Source organism: Hippichthys cyanospilos, chromosome 14 (assembly GCF_059441005.1).
Source record: "Hippichthys cyanospilos isolate Australia breed blue-spotted pipefish chromosome 14, RoL_Hcya_1.0, whole genome shotgun sequence".
In the NCBI taxonomy this organism is placed as follows: domain Eukaryota; kingdom Metazoa; phylum Chordata; class Actinopteri; order Syngnathiformes; family Syngnathidae; genus Hippichthys; species Hippichthys cyanospilos.
The window spans coordinates 5,791,413-5,814,553 of NC_142382.1; the positions used below are offsets into that span (position 1 = coordinate 5,791,413).

At 37.4% G+C, this 23,141-nt stretch overlaps 1 protein-coding gene across 3 annotated transcripts in view; it reads right to left on the reverse strand.

The window, feature by feature from the left end:
- Window positions 1-1,230: 1,230 nt before the first annotated feature.
- tunar (TCL1 upstream neural differentiation-associated RNA) overlaps window positions 1,231-23,141 on the reverse strand; it is a 60,221-nt gene continuing 38,310 nt past the window's right edge. For 2 of the 3 annotated variants that reach the window (XM_088433120.1, XM_088433119.1), the window contains exons 2-3: window positions 10,851-11,124; window positions 1,231-3,049 (exon numbers count right to left, since the gene is read on the reverse strand). In XM_088433120.1, coding sequence (XP_088289246.1) covers window positions 2,864-3,049; window positions 10,851-10,880 — 216 coding nt within the window. In that variant the 5' untranslated portion in view covers window positions 10,881-11,124 and the 3' untranslated portion in view covers window positions 1,231-2,863. Of the gene's footprint in view, window positions 3,050-10,850; window positions 11,125-11,234; window positions 11,411-23,141 lie in introns of those variants that run through there. The other variant, XM_088433118.1, reaches the window with a different exon arrangement.

Sequence of the window (23,141 nt, forward strand, 5' to 3'; positions counted from 1 at the left end):
GAGCTGAAATTTCACCCAGGTACTTAAATCAAGAACTCAAGTAATTGATTACTTTAGTACTTAAGCCTTTTGCAGTATTTTGTCCAATTCAAGGGCATTTCACATCAAAGGGAAAACAATGAAAGAAGACAACAGGGAGCTGAAATTTCACCCAGGTGTTTAAATCAAGCACTCAAGTAATTGATTACTTTAGTACTTAAGCTTTGTGCAGTATTTTGTCAAATTCTTTGATCTTTACATCAAAGGCATTTCACATTAAAGTGAAAGCAATGAAAGGAGATGTTTTGAAGCTGAAATTTCACCTAGGTGTTTAAATCAAGCACTCAAGTAATTGATTACTTTAGTACTTAAGCTTTGTGCAGTATTTTGTCAAATTCTTTGATCTTTGCATCAAAGGCATTTCACATTAAAGGGAAAGCAATGAAAGAGGATGCTAAGTAGCTGAAATTTCACCCAGGTGTTTAAATCAAGCACTCAAGTAATTGATTACTTTAGTACTTAAGCCTTGTGCAGTATTTTGTCCAATTCTTTGATCTTTGTATCAAAGGCATTTCACATCAAAGGGAAAACAATGAAAGAAGACACCAGGGAGCTGAAATTTCACCCAGGTGTTTAAATCAAGCACTCAAGTAATTGATTACTTTAGTACTTAAGCCTTGTGCAGTATTTTGTCCTATTCTTTGATCTTTACATCAAAGGCATGTCACATCAAAGGGAAAAAAATGAAAGAAGACACCAGGGAGCTGAAATTTCACCCAAGTGCTTCAATCAGGCATTCAAGTGATTGACTACTTTAGTACTTAAGCCTTGTTGGGTATTTTGTCCAAGTCTTTGATTTTTACATCAAAAGCATTTCACATCAAAGAGAAAGCAATGAAAGGAGATGCTAAAAAGCTGAAATTTCACCCAGGTGTTTAAATCCAACACTCAATTGATTACTTTAGTACTTAAGCCTTTTGCAGTATTTTGTCCAATTCTTTGATATTTACATTAAAGGCATTTCACATAAAGGGAAAATAATGAAAGAAGACACCAGGGAGCTGAAATTTCACCCAGGTACTTAACTCAAGCACTCAAGTAATTGGTTACTTTAGTACTTAGGCCCTGTGCAGTATTTTGTCCAATTCTTTGATATTTACATCAAAGGCATTTTCACATCAAAGGGAAAGCAATGAAAGGAGATGCTAAGAAGCTGAAATTTCACCCATTTGACAAATGACTCGCTAATCGTCCTTGTACACCAACATCACTTTATTCCTTGGATATTTCCTTCTACAAAATTGAATTGAAAATATGGAAAAAAAAAAAAAAAACGTGCATCTGCAGCTCCCAAGTCATGGAGTGCCATTTGATACCGTACACCCCGACGGCAAGAATACTGTAAATACATTTCGGAAAGATAGCCAAACAACAGGGATATTTAACACGGTCGATAATAAGGAATACATTCACATTTCTCTGTGTGCTTAATAGGCTTTCCTTTCTAAAACAGAAAAAAAAAACTTTATTGATCCGCATTAGAGGAGCCAAGTCCCGTGGCGGTCGGAGGAGAATGCAACTTTTCCACAAGTTCTTGTCTTAGCAAGTCCCAGTTTGGTCAAATTTTGTCTCCTTGCCAAAGAAGGTGACACAGAGAGGTCTCAGGCACTTTTTGAAATCTTGAGGTTTTTGAGTCTTGATGACCACTGAAATACGATCACCTGTTTTCCAAGACAAACTACTAGCTACGCATATTAAAAATAAATACATACATAATAATAATTATATATATATATATATATTAGAGGTTATTCAGATCTTCTTTTAATCACAGGATTGGTAAAGTTTGAGAGAGCAGACTGGGTCAGGATTATGCATTCATATGAAAACAAACTTTGGACAGATCTTTGATATTTTTTAAATATAAGTAACCTCCAAAATGGGAGTGGTACAGGAGTGGGGGTTGTTCTGAACGGGGGCGTGATGGGATAGGAAATGTTTACATCAGGACAAGGACAGGACAATATTTATTTATTTATTTATCTTACAATGGTCCTGTACACTACTTTTTTTTTTTTTTTTGCTATGCGAGTGGGATAGGACGGCAGTAAACTTAAATTACTGTCAATTAGTAGGCGTTGAAAGTATATGCTAGTAATTCAGTATTGCAAATACTGTATCGTAAAAATGGAAAAATGTAAAATAATAAATAAAACCCGCCCAACCAACCAAGGCCGGAGTTCAAAACATTGACACTATTGCGCAAAACGTGATATTTTTATTGTATTATATGCAGATTTTCTGATTTTGATGGATTTGATGCCGCAGGGCATTTTGGTTCATTATTAGGAGTAGGAAAAAATGATTTCATATGTTGAAGGATGATGTGTTGAATTTGACTCCAAGTAGTTTCCTCGAAGGAATGGCCTTTTGTTCATTTCAGCACTTTAACCTGACACCAATTATAACTAGGAAACACACACACACACACACACATTACACTTTTCCTGAAGAACAAGTTAAGTCCAAACAAAAACGGAATCAATCAAACAGCTGTCCTTTGTAAGTCCATTCAAAAAGACATTTTTGTATTTCGTTGAGAAGCAGCTCCAGAAAACATCTCTGTTCACTTAACGCCATTTATTCCGCGGAAGAAAATCTGAATCCGAGATAAGAATATATAAGTATTATAAAAAGTTTTTTTTCCCAAATGTCATTGCTGTCCTTTTGTGATCCATCTGAGGGGAGCTGCACTTTAAAGCCTTGAAGGTTCATATTAGCCTTGTGCTAAATGTCCTGGATATTTGCACATCCCGGATCCCGTTTGAGTCCATTTCGGTTTTTGGGTGTCTCCACCCGGACCGTCATGGTGGTTAAAAGGGAACTACAGCGTGGTGTAAATGTAGACAAAGATGATGACCAGTAAGTTGAGGACGGTTCCGATAATGCCCAACATGGCCAAGATGGTCTCCTCTTTGCTTTCTTTGTCTTGGCTTCCCCTTTCCTCGTCACTGTAGACCGAGTTGACCATTTTCCCCGGAAGCATCTGGAGGTTGCGTCTCAAAGCCGTCTGCGGGGGGGACACAAAAATTCACGTTAACGTCATCTGCTTTTTCTTGCGCTCTTGTGCGGTATTTTGTCCAATTTTTGGAACTTCGCATCGAAGGCGTTTCAGGAAAAGGATTAAAAGGAGACGCTAGGGAGCTGAAATTTCACCCAGATGGGGACATCGTGTCAAAGCTCAACATGGCATGAGCACTTAGTCATCACACTTGCAGAAGTGTATCATCCCTTGGTATTTTGTCCAATTTTTGGAACTTCACATCGAAGGCGTTTCAGGAAAAGGATTAAAAGAAGACGCTAGGGAGCTGAAATTTCACCCAGATGGGTGAAAAATCGTGTCAAAGCTCAACATGACATGAGCACTTAGTCATCACACTCGCAGAAGTGTATCATCCCTTGGCTAAAACGGAAGAAAATGACCCAAAATGGTCAAAATACATCACGAGGGTTACTAGCCCAAAAATCAAGATCTGTAATGGATTTTTTTGTGATATTGTTGCAGTAGGACACCGGTGATGACGAGTGACTTTTACTTTTTTAGTTTTAGGCACAACCCATGTTAAAACGTCGCTAATACTTTCTACCACGACAATGAGCACTTTTCTCTCTCTTATTTTAAAATCTAACAGAGGAAGAATACGATTGGCTGCTTGCAAAGTTGATTCAACAAATTGCCTCTTTGAAAATAACTAGATGGCAAGAATTGTTTTAATTTGTACAATAAATCTCTCTTGAATCTCTTCTATTCTCCCAATCTGTAAATATCAAAAATTGTCACCTGGCTTCCCGCATGTCACGCCGTGTGACGTACTGCCTCCATGCCGCCGCCATGTTTTATTCACGTTTTTTCTTTAATAGAATAACATCCATCTGCTCCGTTCAAAGTGCACAAAAGGCGCGCGCTGTTCCCAGCGATGAAACATTCATTGTTCGATGCGGGCTACGCTTGTGCAGAAACAATGTGCCCTTTACTTAGTTTTACGGCTTATAACCCATTCAATCCCAAAGACGTATTTTTACATATTTTAGACTTTTTTTTGTTGTCCATGTGGGTTAGGGTTATAAACAAACAAAGAATAAATAAAAACTCACGAAAGCTACGTAAAAATACGTCTTTGGGATTGAATGAGTTAATTTTTTTAAGCAGCGATTCATGCTCATTTCCAAGAACTGAAATCATGAAATAATGAAGTGATTTGTTGATCAAAAAAAGTTTCAAAAACGCAGTTTTCTTGATTGGAAACACTCTCACAAATGAAAAAATTGCAAGACTAAATTTATTGCCGGGCCAATTTGATGTGTAATTATATGAACGTTTAAGAAACTTTTTTGTTTTGTGTTAGACCAACGGAGGATCTAAAAATGCTACGAAATGAATTAATCAAGACATATTTTCACTCATAATTGTCTGATTCTTGGGAATTTCAACCTCTCACCAGGAAATATCAAATTTTTTGCTGTCCTTCACCATGGCTGAATAAATAAACACATAACTAAATACCTAAGCTTGAACGCCTGAACTCTTGGAAGATACGTAAAAACACGTCTTTGGGATTGAATGAGTTCATGATCTTCTTGTAGATGTTTAAAGCTAGCAAATACAAACAATGGCGCCACATCTGATTTTCAACTAATGAGAGATGTGTGTAAAAAGTAACTGTAGTTTTTTTTTTTTTGTTTGTTTGTGTTTTGGGTGTGTGTGTGTGTGTGGGGGGGGGGGGGGGTTATATCCCAGGGGCTCGCAGCTTGTGCAAGTTGGCATGGCAAAGCTCTCAGGAGAAACGCGTTTCCTTTTTGCAGGTCAGTGGGTTGCACACGGCGACTAGCGACAGCAAAAGCTTGGAGGCTTATAGTGGAGCAAAAATAGACTTCATGACAGCGAGTAGAAAAGCTATAGTGCGATTGGATAATAAACTACATACGAGCTTGGATAACTTTTCCCGTGCAAGTCGGACGATTATTTACGAACTTTATGTTAAAAGTAGAAAAGTGTGTAATTATACGTTTTGGTGCACTGGTAGCAACACAAAACTGCACAAAATATGAAAAGAAAATTTGTGAAAAATTGATGCGTTGTCAAAAATAGTTGTAATTGCCTAAAGATGCCACTAGAGGGCAGCAAAGCAGGAGTTTCATCCAAACAAAGCTCCACAACTGACTTCAATGTAGTTCCCTCACATTGCATCGACATGCCAACACAATGAGAGCAAAGGACTACTTTTGTCCAAATGAAGGTCCTCAACTTAGACGTAATTCCCAGGCACAGAATAGCGAAGCGCTACTTTCGTCTAAGTGAAGCTCCTCAAATTACTTCGACAAGATTCCTTGGATGCGGAATTTGACAAAATGAAAGCAATGCACTATTTTTGTCCAAATGAAGCCCCCTAAATAACTTCTATGTGATTCCTTGACACCATTATACCACAATATGGTAGCAAAGTACTACTTTTAGCGGAGGCTCCTCAATTTGCTTCATGTAATTCATCTGCAATGAAATTCCGCAACATGCCAAAATGAAGCTCCTCAACTTACTGTTATGTAATTTCTAGGCCCTGACATTCCACAACTTGATAACAAAGTGTCCAAACAAAGTTCCTCCACTTACTTTGACATCATTCTGAATTAAATTATTTCCACAAAATGACAGCAAAGCACTACTTTTGCCCAAATTAAACTCCTTAATTCACCTCAACGTAATTCCTTGGCTGCAAAATTTCACATATTGAAGGCAAAGCACTACTTTTATCAAAAAGGAGCTCCTCTACTCATTTCAACATAACTTCTTGGCAACAAGACTTCACATGATCGCAAAGCACGACTTTTGTCCAAATGAAGATTCTCCATTACTTCAGCGTAATTCCTTGGCCCTGATAATTTCACAAAATAGTAGCAAATGACTACTTTTGTCCAAATAAGTCTTCTCTACTTATTCCAATGTAATTCCTCGGCACCAAGATTTCACAAGATGATAGCAAAACACAACTTTCGTCCAAATTAAGCTCTTCAGTTTACTTCAACATAGTTCCTTAGTATAGAGGTGTCACAAGATGGCGAAAAAGCTCTACTTTTGTCCAAATTAAGCTCTTCAGTTTACTTAAACATAGTTCCTTGGTATAACGGTGTCACAAGATGGCAAAAAAGCTCTACTTTTGTCCGAGTGAATCATCTCAGCCGATTTCACACAAAACATGAGCGCTACCTTTGTCCAAATGAAGCTCCTTGACGCTTGATTGAGCAACAGGCCACAAACGGCAGGACATAAAAAAGGACAGAGATACACACACACACACAACAACACGAGATCGATAAAAGACGTGTCACAAAACAGGCAATGAAATTGCAAAACAAGTGTGGTTAATCCTTCCACACACGCTGTACTGAGCTCTCCAACTTGGTGTGCGTCACTATGCGTGCTTGCAGGTCTACTTCCTGTCTTGTGTGGATCATGGATCAGAATCAAGATGAGCTCTGAACAACCTTGTTGACAATAAGAGGCTCTTTGAGGAGAAACGGCACACCTGATTGCGGGAGAATGTTGCTTTCACGATCCATAAATTCGCCTCTGGGAAGGGGGGATGTCGTTGCGGTTCAGGTCTTAAGGTCGGTTATCTTAAGAACCCCCCCACCCCCCCCCCCCGCACACACACACACACACCTGAAAGACGTCTGCCAGATACAAACCATCAAGAAATGGAGGACAAGTCCGTTTTGAATTGAATTCCCAAAAAATAATGTCGATCCTGTTTGTCACAGACTTGTTGGATGCTTTGCATTTATGTGCTAGGCTAAATTTGAGCTGCTTCTGCTTCTTACAAGGTATAAATATCACTCTAACCTTAGCCAGAGCCCTGTCTAGGCTTTTATTTTGTTCAATTGGGTATGTGCCAATAGAATGGGATCACCTGGTGAATTTTCTTTTTATATTCATGTGCTGATTTGTTCATTGTACATAGAAAAACATAGTGCCAAAAACAAGTCGAAATCGTGTTTTTTTTTGCTGTAAATTTTTTTTTAACCCCATAGTTCTGGGAATCCCCATTTCAGGAAAACTGCTAAACAAACTTTTGCATCCTCAAAATTCAATTTTATGATACATTTTACGCTTCACATCAGTAAATTTTGTTGAAGAAAAGCAAGACAAATGAACTGAAACTACTTTACTGTCTGCGACATCGCTTCTTAGTTTTTTATTCTTTACTCGCTCCTTCTGTAATTGCATTTAACGCGTGGTCCCGCCTATTGATTTGTACCGAATTATCAGACCAACAACTCTCACAGTATATACCAACGAGCCAATCAGTGTCCACTTTAGAGTCGGATTTCCAACCCGCTACGGATCTAATCAGCGTAAAGAAAAAAAACTAAGTTAGCGAATCAAAAATTAGATGAACAAATTTTAATTTTCAGCATTTATATCTTCCTGGGAGCCGGACTATTCATTTGCGTCCACTGTTGTGTCCATTTTGTCTCAGCAAGGCAGCAAAGTGAATTGCATCATTTGAAAGGTCAGAATGTCCTCTACAAAGCACACTAGGTCTTAGTAGTGTAGCCCCAATGAGACCAAAGCTACAGAGCAAAAACCAATGTCCACTACAGTGGACACAAATGAACAGGGTGGGTTTCAAGAATACAAATATGTTTGCCACAAAATTTTATTATGTCAAACATATTTCTGGCTCAGGAAACACTGGGATGTGAAATTAGGCTATATAATGATATCAATTTTTGCACAACACTACACTATATGCGTATTTTTTTTCCATACATTAGTATGAAATTGGACCGCTAGAACTCTGCTTATTACCATAGGCGAAGGAAGCTCATTTTGCTCCAATGGATTCGTTATTTGACTTTGCGCCATCCGGAAGAAGTACAACGGCTTGTGTTATCTTTCACTATTGATTGCTCCTGTCACTCAACAGCTCATTTGAACACTTTCATGCCTGATTAATCCGGGCCGTCATTGTCAAGGCCGCGCAGCAGTCCAACCTTTTTTTTTTTTTTTTCCCTACCCTGTTATTATCCTTGCGAGGCCGGGCTCGCACCTGTGCAGCAACAGACCCGCAGGCGTTTCAAACAAAACACAGCGAGATGAAAAAAAGAGCAGACGGAAGACGCGGCGGCAGACGGACAACAAATCCCGACACTTCTGCCGGCTTGCGCCTAATAGGAGCTAACATCCGCAGATCAGTGGAGAGTGAAACCGTTTGCCACGTGAATAAATCGCCAGCACGTCAAAGGAGGGAGGGCCAGATGCTAACGCGCCCCGACAAGGCACGCTCGCTCTCGGCGCGGCGGAGACGCGCATGCAGGTGCACGCCCACCGCTACACACTTGAAGATTAGAAAGCGTCTCCTGCTGTCAACCGGAATGACAATCCGCTTTTTATTCCCGCCTTTGACAGAATGACCTTGTTCTGTTGGCGAAAAATGGAGTAATTGGCTGTCTTGATAGTTTAAGCCGTAAATATTTCCCATGATCCCACCGCAGTCATGTCAAACTCAACTTATAACACTATAATCAATTCATTCAACCTCAGACATATTTTTACGTTCAACATAACTCCATACATTTAATCCCAGGTACTTATTTACCTTATTTTCCGTACCATAACGTGTTATGTACAGTACGTACACTGGCAGCAATAAACCAATCAGAGAACATTACGTAGTGCGCTTAGTACATACGCTGGCATATTATTATTATACGCTATTATTATACGCTTGCACGTATTATTTACAGTTCGTACGCTAGGAGCGATAAACCAATAAGGGAACATTAACGTATTATGTACAGTACGTATGCTGGCAGCAATAAACCAATCAGAGAACATTACGTAGTGCGTTCAATACATACGCTGGCAGCGATAAACCAATCAGAGAACATCACGTATTATTTACAGTTCGTACGCTAGGAGCGATAAACCAATAAGGGAACATTAACGTATTATGTACAGTACGTACGCTGGCAGCAATAAACCAATCAGAGAACATTACGTAGTGCGTTCAATACATACACTGGCAGCGATAAACCAATCAGAGAACATCACGTATTATTTACAGTTCGTACGCTAGGAGCGATAAACCAATAAGGGAACATTTACGTATTATGTACAGTACGTACGCTGGCAGCAATAAACCAATCAGAGAACATCACGTATTATTTACAGTTCGTACGCTGGCAGCGATAAACCAATCAGAGAACATTACGAAGTATGTTTAGTACGTACGCTAGGAGCGATAAACCAATAAGGGAACATTAACGTATTATGTACAGTACGTACGCTGGCAGCAATAAACCAATCAGAGAACATTACGAAGTACGTTTAGTACGTACGCTGGCAGCGATAAACCAATCAGAGAACATCACGTATTATATACAGTTCGTACGCTAGGAGCGATAAACCAATCAGAGTACTTCACGTACTTCACTGAAGTAATGTTTTACTTTGGGTAGTTGAGTACAAGAGTAATCCATCACTTTGTTACTTTAACAACTAAAGTTATAGATTACTTTAGTACTTCTACACTTTTTTACTATATTACCTAAAGGTAAATTTTTCCAGCCAAAACCTTAAGGAAAGTTAGCTCGGAAAAAACATGGAAAGAGCTGTTTACGTGCTTCTGTGCTACTGGTTTAGCTACCGCGTTGATTGGATTTTTTTTTTGCCGTCAACTGAAAATTATATCACGTGTGTTCAATGACAGTAGCAAAACAGTAAAAACACTATGATGTCATCAGACAAGTCATAAAAACTGCAGTAATGAAAGGGTGAGAGCACATATTTGAGCGAAAGGCTTCTAAGAGTCAAGAATGCGTAAAAAAAACAAATAAACCGCACGAGCCAATAAATTTACTCAAAATAAGCCAGCGTGTTACGAGGGCTGCTAATTAATCGAGTTTTAATAGCGATTACTTTATTGTCTTAATTCAGCTAATCTATTAACATTAAAAAAGTCAAGCACTTTTTTTTGATTACAAGTCAAATCAAGCACCACCACTAGGGGGCAATATATTATTTACCAGTGTGAAATGGCGTTGAGTTTCTCACTTGTTTCTTAATATTTCCAGTGCTGGCTGTCAATTGAGACCCACTTTGAAAAACTGGCAAAAAATGTGAATAATTGAGTTTGAAATGACCAAAAATGACATTTTGAATGTTAGTTGATTAAAATTTGCTTGAAAGTAAATCATGTGCTTGCTTCTAATGGTTTGTCCTTGCCAAGTACATTAACTGTGTTGCCCTGTGTGTCATTTGTTTTCATTTTTATTTAACTTATTCATTTAGTTTAGTTTATTAATATTAATTTGAAGAATCACGCCTTGAACACTTGTTTATATGCTGCCTGTTTCAAAAACGTGCAATAAATAGACATGTTCAACCAAACATTTATTTAAATTTCAATTTTACCCAAAATAATGACGATTATCATTTTAGCCATAATGGTGCGGCTCTACTATGATGTAAGTTATAAAAACTGCAGTAATGAAAAATGAGCGCACATATTTGAGCGAAAGGCTTTTAAGAGTCAAGCCTGCGTGAAAAAAAAAAAAAGCACGACCCAATAAATTTACTCAAAAGAAACCAGCGTGTTGCCGAGGGGTCATACGTCAATTAAAGTCATTGTCGGCGTTACGTAAGAGCAACTTGAACCTGTTAAGAGCATGCCTGACATGACCGGGATCACCTGGAGCTTCTTCTTTTTTTTTTTTGCCCATAAATAATTCACCAAAAAAAAAAAAAAAAAAGTGATCCCTGAAAGGCCCTTGTCCTCTTTCGGTTTCCTTCATAAAATATGCAGACCTACCTTGCAAAGTATCAGGAAAAACATGGACATGCTGGAGGTGGACACTTCCCGGGAGCGGAGCTGAAGTGACGGCGGACCCCCCTCATCCTTCAGCTCACCTAGCGCTCCACTTTATCCGTCCGTCTCTCAACTTGCCGAGCCGGAGAAGGCTTCTTCTTCTTCTTTTTCTTTTTCGCGGAACGATGATGTCGAGTTGAGGAACGGATGACGGGGCTGATGCGGGCGTGAGCGAGAGAGTGGCATGTGAGCACCTCCGTCCTCTGTCGTCTCACTTCTGCAAACAAAGAAACAAAACAAAACCCCCTCCAAAAAGTCACTTTTTCTTCTCGGACATTTTTTTTTTTTTTACCGCAAAACTTTCAAGTTTTTTTTTTTTTTAAGCACCTTTTTGTCAGGAGTGCCGCGAAGGGCTCCTTTCAGACGAGAGGCATCCCCATACTCTCCCTCTCCCTCGTTTTTTCTCTGCCTGACGCGCCCCCCCCCACTCACGGCATATTAATGCAGCTGCGGTTGCCCGGCAACGCACTCGAGGGAGTCTCACACGCGCACGCACACACACACACGCTGGCGACAAGAAGCGATTGTGACAGAGGCCAGGATGAGGGGCGCCGGTCTCCTCCGGTATGTTTGGAGGACGGGTGTGTGTGTGTGTGTGTGTGTGTGTATCTGTGTGAATGGCGAGGTGTGTGTTTGATATTCATTTCTAATTAGGGCTGAATGACTTTGAAAATAATCTAATGGCCATTTTTTTTCCTCCTCAATATTGCCGTTGCAATTTATAATGAGATCTTTTTTTTTTAAGTCCTCTACTCGTGTTTTTCTTTTTTTTTATTACAACACAGGCAATAAATTAGATCTCCTGTTATGTTTGTTTGTTGGGAAGATCAATAATGTCCCTGAGTCACTTTGACCCGGGGCATATTTAACTCATTCGATCCCAAAGACGTATTTTGTATGTGTTTTTTTTTTTTTTTTTAGACACTTAATCAGCACTATTATTTATTTTGAAGTGTTAGACTAAAAGATGATCTCAAGATTGGTAGTGTGTAGTGAGTTCATCCAGATTGATTTTAATTTGAAAATTGTCCTTGGAATTTTAACCTCTCAACAGTAAATATCTGTTTTGTTTTGCTGTCCTTCCACACATGGATGAATAAATAAACAGACAGACAAATAAACAACATTATAAATAAATGTCTGGGATTAAATTGGATTAAATCCTTGGTGTACAAAAGATACCTAAAAAGACGTTTTTGGGATTGAACAAGTTAATCGCCAGAATGTGCTAGAAATGTGTACAATCCAAATCAAAAGTATATATATTTTTTAACCTGCGATATATGTTCTTTTTTAAAGAACTGCAATAATGTCTCTTGGTCAAAATGACCCAAAGCGATGTGTGTTTATCAAAAAGTGTCAAAAAAAAAAAAAATGCGGTCACAAATCAACTAAAGCAATATTAAATTCATAGCTGTTTGTTGCATTTGTTTCCCTGGAATAGTCATAACATTCCAGGTCAATTTGACCCGGACTTATGTGTATTACACAAAGGATTCAGAAACTTTTTTGTATGTGATACTAATTTATAACAAATTTCTCGGGTCATCTTGACCCAGCTTTTGTTTATTGATTTAAATAAAAGGTCAACAGTCTTTGAACTTAAAAAAGCTTTTACTCGAGCATCATACGTAAATATGATTTGAAATAATCATTTAAAAATGCAATTGTGATTAATTATGAAAAATTTTGCAATTAATTCAAGATTTTTAATGTTAGAATGCTGCATCAACAACAGTAACACACCTGGTTGCATTTACTAGCAGAGACTGCCCCCTGGCGGCCAGTAAAAAAAACAAAATCAAATACTTGTACATTGATGATCGTGTAACTACTATATCGTGATTATTGTCATTGTTAAAATATTTTTATAATAAAGTACAGAGAGTCATTTTACTTTCCTCACTTACAATTGCCACACCTTACCCCACCATCCTCATGCAAAGTATGAGACGAATAGCGCCATCCAATGCAAGTAACCTCCGGGATATTTTACAAGGCAATGAAGCACTAGGACGAATTGTCCGTCCTTTTCTCCTCCTTTGCCTCGCTTCACCTCTGCCAGACAAAAGGACGCCGGCTTTCGGTGTTTGTCCCCCAAGAAGGAGAAGAAATGACTCACACATAGGGCAGACTGAACATTTCTCATTTTAAGACACTTTAACGCCTTGAATATTTATCGTTCTTCATCAGCTCACACTAAACCTAATAGTTGCGTCTTTGTGAGGGAGCAACCCGTTTTCGTTCCCGGGGAGGCTAATAACATCCAATAAAATCATATTTTGCTTTTACAAACATTTTTTGTACTTGAAAAAGCAGGAAAGTCATTTAACTTCAATGTAAATGCCCCTTGCTGTACATTTTTTTTCCATGTTGATTTTTCTCTCATTTGGTGAAAAACTCACCTATTTGCATTTTTGTGTTCTTTCTGAAATGTTCTCGAATGCAATAAAAGAGCAAACATTCGCCTAAATATTAATTCGGACGCTAATTGGTCCAAGTACATATCATTTTCATGCAATTCACATCATTCTGATTTTAAAAAGTGCAAAAAAAATCTGTTTTCCCCAAATTCAATACTGACACTTTTATAGTTGTCACCTTATATTATGGGATGCATTTACTTCCAGAAAATCCATACGATTCACGCCATTCAAATTTCAACATGCAGCGGACCCTCACCATACGAAATGAAGCAATTTCGTAGTTGGGATCGTAAAGCGAAATTATCGTATTTCGGGCAAGAGAAACCTATGCTAATTAGTTCATGCGTGCAAAACCCCAGGTAAAAACATCAACATTTTATATACATATTAAAAATTAAAAGCAAAGTAGAAAGTAAGTACTGCTTAAAAATTACTTAAATACTTATTAAAAATTGGCAGTTTTCCCCAAATTCTACATTCGTAGTCCTATTTTTCCCGCCTATCACTTTGAGACGCATCTATTTCCGGAAAATGCATACAACTCCCATAATTCCAATTTCAACTTATTAAAAAAAACCTCTTATTTTTCTCAGTTTTCCCAAAAATCAAGATTCTTACCCAGAAATTCTCTATTCATTTCATTAAGCAATTTCGTAGTTTGGATCGTAAAGCGAAATTATCGTATTTCGGACAATTCAAACCTATGCTATTCATGTGTGCAAAACCCCAGGTAAAAACATCAACATTTTATATACATATTAAAAATTAAAAGCAAAGTAGAAAGTAAGTACTGCTTAAAAATTACTTAAATACTTGTTAAAAATTGGCAATTTTCCCCAAATTCTACATTCGTAGTCCTATTTTTTCCGCCTATCACTTTGAGACACATCTATTTCCAGAAAATGCATACAACTCCCATAATTCCAATTTCAAATTATAACAAAAATCTCTTATTTTTCTCTGTTTTCCCCAAACTCAAGATTCTTACCCAGAAATTCTCTATTCATTTTCACCGATTGTTCCTATTTGAAATTCAAAACATTCCTCTCACATTCGAAACAATATTCAAAGGGAAACGATTTGCTTTACGTTCTGAAATTTCACGCTCAATACCCTGAACATTTTGTGACTGACATGTCCTGAATTCACATCAACAAACCTACACCTAATCTAAAATCCTTTTAACTCGGGACAATGTGTCTTGGACCGATCAGAATAACAATAATATATATAAAAAAAAAATACCTGTACGTTAGGACCAGAATCTAAACAGAAAACATCCCTTTGACCAATATTCCATTATACGCGAGGGCTTTGTTGCCAGCGGATACGTTTGAAACGTCAAACAAGGGCCGGATGCGGCTTTGTGCTCCAAATGACCTGCGACGTCCAACAATAAAAATGGAAATGTAAAAAGGACGATTCACTCTGTGAAATGACGCTGCCGGTGTGCATAATGTGATGCCTGGCGGTGTCGCTTCCTGCAAGGACATTTATAACAATTAATCTGGGTTTCCATCAAATATTGTAAGCAAATCTGCGGAGCGCTCTGAACACATGCTGATAACGCAGCGTACGGCGTTGGCGGTAGTTCCGACCAGCTAATATCAGAATATCGGTGTAGAAACAGGCGCGGCCGCTTGGAGACGTTTTTTTTTCTCGCCGAGCTGTTCAATTTTGAATTCTCGTGTTTTCCAAGCGAGGTTGTTCACAGAAGTAGTAACGCGATTTGACGTGACACCAATTTTGAGGGAAACTTACGAAAAGCTCAACTTGACCTTGACTTGGTATTTCAGAGTCTCGATTTGACTTGGGCTCGAACAAGATGACATGACAAGTCTTGCCTGATAACAATCATCTGAATTTTCCAGACAGCGTGTCATTTGCTTTGTTTTTGAAAGAAAAGTCATTTTTTTCTGTAATGTGCATCTGGCAAGCCACCGGCACGCTACGACGTGGAGCGCAGGAGCCGCATCTGCAGGGAGATCCGAAGATGATTACATTCTGATTCAAGGATTTGACGGCTACATGCGAGTTTTGCAAATGGGGAGACACAACATCCAACTTCTTCTGCCACTATAAAATCCACAGACAGAAAAATTAGCTTAACTTCACAAGTTAGCTAACTGATATAACTGGTGAAACACTAACTACAACAGTCAATATTATCTAAGACTAATTTTGGACCACTAAAAACTAGCGTCTGCTCCAGATGTACGATACTTTAAATTTTGGTATTGATCGGTAACATATCGCTACCAATATCACCGATTCCAAAACCAAATACTTTTATCTTAACTCTCTCAGTGCCAAGCGTTATCGAAAAAGGAAACCTCGAGTGGGCCGGTATATTTAACATTTTCACTCGTCTTTCAAGGCCGACGGAATATTGTGTGCTATGTGGATGTAAATATGGGTGCTATCATATGAAAGATTGACTTCCATTCATTACTTTGATTTGCATGTAGATACGCTGCAATCCAATGGTCACTACAGTGCTCAATTAGCTTATTTTAGGTAAGCATTAATCAAGGGTGTCAGCATATTTGAAAAGAATTTTTTACTTATTATTATTATTACTATTTTGAAAGACGACTGGCACTGAAAGAGTTAAGGGGAGCGCTGGCCACAAGTGTCATTCATCCATCTATTTAAAAAAAAAACCAAGATGATGAGAATAACCTAAATATTTTACATGAGGAAAATTCTCAACCATGTCACGAAAAGAGTTTTAAAAACTAGCGTCTGTTCCAGATGTGTCCGATAATTTTGGTATTGATTGGTAACATGTAAATAACTGTTTACTTGTTATAACGCAGACACATTACCAAATGTTTTTACATTATTAAATTATGATCATACAAACCATTTGTTTGATTGAAACATTGTTTTTGATGTTCAAATTATTAAAGTTGTACAATTATGATAGAATAACGTGTCTTGTAGGAGGGCCCGAGAGCCAAATGGATGGGAACGGAAAGGGACAACATTACAGTTACTGTATAAAGTTTAATAATATATGTACTACAGTAATATTTGTCTTAAATATGGAAACTATACATATCTTCAATGTTTAAAAGTTTACATGCATAAAAATTTCATGGCTTGACGCTATGTCTCAGCTTTTCATTTATCGTGGGAATTACTGCATTTCACGCTTCAAAATTGTAAATTTAATAGAAAACAGCATCAAAACTGAACCGATGTCTCCAATATCATTTTTTTGTTTTTCATCCTTTTCCCTCTCCCTATAAAATTTGCGTTTTCAACAAGTGCTCCTCTCCTATTGGCCCATACTCATATAAAAGTAAATCAATACAGAGTAAAATTCAAAATGCATAGCTTTGAATGATGAATAAAAAGACAGATTACGTGCTTCCTAGAAATCGAATTTGAGGTACTAAAAACAAAAGCTTAAAAGTTATGCTGCATGACAGTTTGTTGGCGCAACAACAAAAGAAAGTGGCGAGGAAAATTAGCTGTTCTATGAAAATGTAGTGGACCAAAAAAAAAAAAAAAAAAAGATGTGTCACAGTCTCAATACGTCCCTTGAAAACTCATAAAAAATTGTATGTGGTTTGGTACTGGACCTCGAGGAGTTACTGAGTTGGAACAAGGGCAGAGGTGGCCAAGTCCGGCCCTCGAGAGCCACAATCCAGCCTGTTTTTGAATTTTTTTTTTTTTTTCCGCCTCAACCAACACACCTTATTCAAATGATCATATCATCAGCAAGGTTTGCAGAAGCCTGCTAACGACCCTAATTAAAATGCGATGTGTTGGTTGAGTGGAAACATCGAAAACAGGCTGGATTGCTCCTCTTGAGGACCGGAATTGTCCACTCTTGAGTCTTCTAAATGTGTCTCTCTATTGGTCCCAAAAAAATCTCCAAACTTACCAAGAGTTTTATGACTATACCTTAAATTTGCGCTAATTAAAATCTCCGATATACAGCGGGCCCCCGTGTTACGAGATTAATCCGTTCCGCGGTTTGGCTCGTAAGACGAATTCACCGTATGTCAGCAATCCAAACCTATGTTAAATACTTAATGCATTTACAACCCCAGATAAAAACTTCAAAATTGTACATACATATTAAAAAATGGTGTCAAAGTAGTGTAGTAAGTGCTACTTATATATAATATACATGTACAGTATACAATCAGAAAACATCATAAATAAAAAACTATAGAATGAATTCATTTACCGTTGAGTGCCGCTTGTTATGCGCATATAGGGTAACGCACTTTGTATTTCTTGATTATCTACAGCTTCGTTTCCTCATAAATCATCTTCTTCATTCTTTAACATCACTAGCAATCTTAGGACCCATCGCTAACCCTTTCAACTTTGAATTAAGCAGTAAAATGCACCATGAATAGGGTTTTGTAACCACTCGCAATTGAACAAAGCTTTACCGTTCCGCCATTTTGAAACGAGCAGACCAGCATCTAAATGAGAAGAGACTGACCAATAGCAGACCAGCATTGTAGTGACGCGTTGCATGGAGGCATTGAGGGCAAAAGAAAATAAGTGCAGTTACCCCAGATAGAGGCAAAACAACACAAACACAGCCTAGGGTCATGACAGTTGTTTCTGACACAAAGCCGGGAAAATACGGTAAAGAGGGGACGAAAAAACTCACGTCGCAACTTGAAAATAACATAAGCCAGGGACGCTGTGACACGGGGGTCCACTGTAATGCGAATTACAATTCTGACATACCAGCAGTAGGGCAAGGCGACCTCAGCAAAATAATTGCGGCTTTCCGGCACATGCCCAAGGACAAATATTTCAAACGTGTCACTAAATCACAGCTTTAAAATCAGCACCTTGTTTTTGGGCAATATTCAGCGCGATCATCCATCGAGCTCCTTTCTTTTTCATGAGCAAAATGTGTAAATGATGCCGCTCATTTTGTCTGCGTCTGAGCGGGAAGGAAAATCTCTAATCGCTTTTTTTTTTGACAAAAGAGCATTCAGAAAAATGGCTAAATATAGCGACAGAACTACTAAGTTGGCGGCACTAAATTAGATCCTTCTGTTGAAGCGAGGAAGCAGTGCCGATTGAATGTGGTTCAGTTCCTTTCAAATAAACACGTCACGACGATTTAGATTGCAACATTCAAAAATAAAAATAAAGATCCCCATGGAATTTCTAGGTGTACATTGTTGCTATAATTACCTGTAACCGGTGTTAGGATTTCGAGGAAATCCTTCGAAATATCGATATATTCACTTTACGAGTAAAATTCGCCCAAAATTTTGGCACGTAATACGAAAATTTCAATCTACTCCAGTATAGTAAAACATCCAAAATGTTGTGAGAAAGCCAGTCAAGACTTCAAAATAAACTGTACCATAACAATTCATGTATGACTTGAACAAGCTCGGCAGCTTTTATTTTGAAATTCCTCCAGGAAACATGTTTGTCGACCAGCTCCCCCCCCCCCACCCCCGTGTTAGTGCATGATCAATAGATGACATGATTGATTGCAGATTTTGTCTGAACGACTGTTTTAGTCGCGCTTAAACTGCTAGCTAATATTTACATGGGCAGGCTGTACAAAATCGGCTCATATTTTATTTTTATTATTATTATTATTATACTATTATTATTTTTAATTGTAATTGGGTATTTTCCACTAGTAATTGCTCATATTATTGAAATAGTCGGCACCATTCATAGCAGCGCTCCCAATTTTGTAGTATAATTGTGTACAATGACAATAAATGTATTCTATTCTATTCTATTCTATTCAATTCCCAAATGGGCCACAAACCGATGGTTGGGGACATCTGCTATATATGGAACTAATGGTTGAAAAAATACGACATTTTCGGTGTAACATTTTGAAGCATTATTTTGAAAAAATGATTTCCTGTTAAATTCCAATGGTGACAGGTTGAGTTCAGTTCCTTGACAGGGAAGCACATTAATCCAAAAGTGATCCAATTTATGAATGAATTTTGCACCCAGAGACAAAAACACTTAAGATGAAATTTGTAAAAGTGTTTCACAAAACACTTAATTTTGATTAATTGCAAAGGATGACTTCCCTAATAGACCTTTTGCGGAGTAAGTGGAATTGGTAAACATCTTTTGTTTGCCGGGATCGTCTCGGCCATTCAAATGAATGGAGATGTAATCGGCAAGAGACACATCTGTTCGTCTTCATTTTGTCTTGCGGGCCAGCCATCTTTCCTCATTTGTCCTTCAGAGAGCTGCCACCCAGTTAAACAATCATCAACTTCAAGGCTGTAACATTTTGCAATGTAAACACTCTTGTATTTTTATTCATGGGGTGGAAGGAGACAACGGTCTCAATGTGCAATGACAAAAAAAAAAGAAAAAAAATGACAAGATTGGCAAGATTAAACTAAAATATTAAATTTATTGTTAATAATAATATTACTAATTTTAAATATTGTTTTATTTATTATTATTCTCTATGATTTATTTATTTAATATTATTGGTAAAAATAGTAATAATTTAAAAAAGATCAAATTAGTAATTAAAAATTACTATCAAAAAATTTCCATGTTGAATTGAATCACATTTAGATGTGAGAATAGAAATGAATCTGTTTTATTGAATGTTTTTTAGAATTAATCCAGAATATTTTTTGTGGAAAATATGTTTGGAAAAATGTCAAATTTTTGGTAACTCTTTAAGTTATGGTCATGAGAATTAAATGTGCTGTGAACATTTTGAATTTCAAATGGTAATGTGAATGTGTTTTGTTTTACGTGTTATTGGAGAATTTTTGTGGGACTTTTGATGGTAAAAATCTAATATTTGCATGTTGAGAACCCATTTAAGATAAATTGAATGATGTGAATTATTTACATTTCAAATGGATATCATATAAATGTGCAGAGTATGATAATCTGAAAGACATTAAATTAATTGTGAATTTTTGTCAAAAAAAGTTGCATTTTGGTAAAATGGTGGGTATTTTGATGGTAAAAATTTAATATTTGCATGTTGAGAACCCATTTAAGAGAAATTGAATGATGTGAATTATTTACATTTCAAATGGATATCATATAAATGTGCAGAGTATGATAATCTGAAAGACATTAAATTAATTGTGAATTTTTGTCTAAAAAAGTTGCATTTTGGTAAAATTGTGAATATTTGGAATGAGAATTATAATTATAACATTTTCTGAAAACATTGAAATTTGAATGGTCTGTGAAAATACGAAAACTTACCAAATACTAAATAAAAAAGCGGAAGATTTTAAAGAATAGCAATAACATACATGAAATTCCTACCCGACAATATCCGGTAGCATTACACCATTTATCGCAATCGGCCAACGATGTGACAGCGGAGAAGAAAACCATAAATGAAATACAAGTTGAACAATTTCCTAGATATTTGATTTCTGTGCTGCCGAGAGACGGATGAGCTTCTGGCCTAAGCCGGACAGAGTCGAAGCACCGCGTGGCTCTGAAGAAGATGCTGAGGGAACTAAAAGACGTAAGCCCAAGAAAAGCCATTACGGATTGACTTTTGATCGAGGTGTCCTCAAATCTGATCGAATAAAAAATATATATATAATAGAAGGCAAAACCACTCAGAAGGACTTGTAGTAATGCTTTTAGACTTGATTGGCTAACCAAGGGGCAGACATTTTTTTTTTTATTCAATTACAATTATTAAATGTGCAGCTTGGTAATCAAATAAAACACCACATGTGTACTGGAAATCAGATTTGACCTTCGCTCATAACTGCCTTGGAGAGCATGAATTTTTTTTTTTTTTTTTTTTTACCGTTAAATATATGCGCTGATGACATCATTTGGGGAATATGTGAACCTCATAAATACTTCATTGTGATGAGTAAAACTAAATATGCTCCATCAACCCATAAATGCAAGAATTAAAAAAATATATTAGCTTTTAATTGCAGGGAAGCCATTTGAAAAACCATTTGGCTTATTTTGAGGTCGGAGCTTGCCAGAATTTGCATCTGTGCAAATTGTTAGCCGTTTCTTTGTTTTTTTTTTCTTCCTGTGTTCAGCGATTGAGAACAAAGGCATATCAATGAAATTCTTCTGGTTTTCAACCAAGAGGCTCATGTCAAAGTGGCATTACTAGTGGTTCAAAAAGGCGGATACTGTGACTGGCATGCTGATTAGCAATTGAAAAAAAAAAAAAAAAAAAGAGTACATCACGTGACTGTTGACTGGGCCATTGCCGAAAATTACTGGAAATTGAAAAAAAAAAATAAAATACTAGGTGTATTGCTACGGATTAGGAATATGGGTGGGATGCCTTAAAAAAAAAAAAACAACAGATTTTGGGGAGGTGGGTGACAATAATGTTTTTTTGTTTTTTTTTTGGTACCAATTAAAAAAATAAAAAGCAAAAAAAAAGACCATGGTTAAAAAAAAAACCAAGAAAAAAAATGCCATATTCTAAAAAATGGTAATGAAAACAACAACAACAAAAACTGCCTTAGATAATTGAAAAAAACAAAACAAAACAGATATTGCCATCGATCACAGGTGTCAAACTCACGGCTAAAATACCAAAATTGTTGTCTTCAACTTTTATTTTTTTTTTTGGGGGGGGGGGGGGGGGGGGGGGGGGGGGGGACAAGATTTTTTTTTTTGGTGCCAATTAAAAAAATAAAAAGCAAGAAAATACCATCGTTTAAAAAAAAAAAGTAAAAAATGCCATACCATAAAACATGGTAATGAAAACAACAACAAAAAAACTGCCTTAGGTCATTGGAAAAAACAAAAAAAAAAACACACATTGTGATACATCACAGGTGTCAAACACAAGGCCCAGGGGCCACATCCGGCCCGCCACATCATTTTATGTGGCCCTTAAAATGCTAATTATGACTTAAAGTTTCTGGCTAAAATTCCAAATTTCCAAGTTGTCAACTTCTACAAATTTGGAGTTAAAAAAAAACCCCAAAACATCTTTTTTTCTTTCCAATCTCATTTTTCAACTGTTTTTACCAGCCTGCGATTTCCAAATTAACAACTGCACTGGAACCCAGAGTGACGTCGGCCTGTCAAAACGGCGGAGAGGAAATGATTCCCTCTCGATAAGTCAAATTAACCCTTCTCAAGCGCCGCTGTCCATTTTGCACCGACGCGGCGAGAACATCAAGCATGATGCATCTGTGATAATGAGGCTCCGCGAAACGCTCGCACGTTCGCCGCGTCTCTCGAGATCTATTGTCTGCGGTGGCGCATGCCGGGCCGTAAAACGACCCCGGCAGCGTCGGAAACTAATGAGAGCTTGAAAGCGTTTAGCATGAAAGAGTGCGAGACGATCTGTATCGTACGGCTTTTTGAGTTACACTACACATCCAGATCAGAAGAAAAACATCAGAAGCGAGGCGTCAAAGTCGTATGCATTCAAATATATTCTATTTCGCCAAAGAATAGAAAGCGAAGAATTTTTGATTGTCGGCGATTCTGACGAAAGTTCTTAGGGTCGTCGTTTGTTCGCTGGGAGGAACGTGTCACTCAAACGTCCTGAGTACCGTCAATAAACAACAGCTGCAATGTTTGCTGGTCGCCGAAAAACGTATACAAGCCGTAAAAGTGCCCAATGCTAGCTAAAATTGTTCGATTTATAATTACGGTAAATACTAATGTGAAAAACACTTTTAAAATATAAAACTATCAACAAAAAACAAGTACAGTTTTTCCTTGGTTTTTTTTTTTTTGTGGTTAATAATGACCAGAAAATCCGGGTAATAAGTGAACTCCGAGAAGTAGGAATTTGACATACATTAATAAAGGTCATAAACGTATTTTTAAAAAGTCTTGTCTA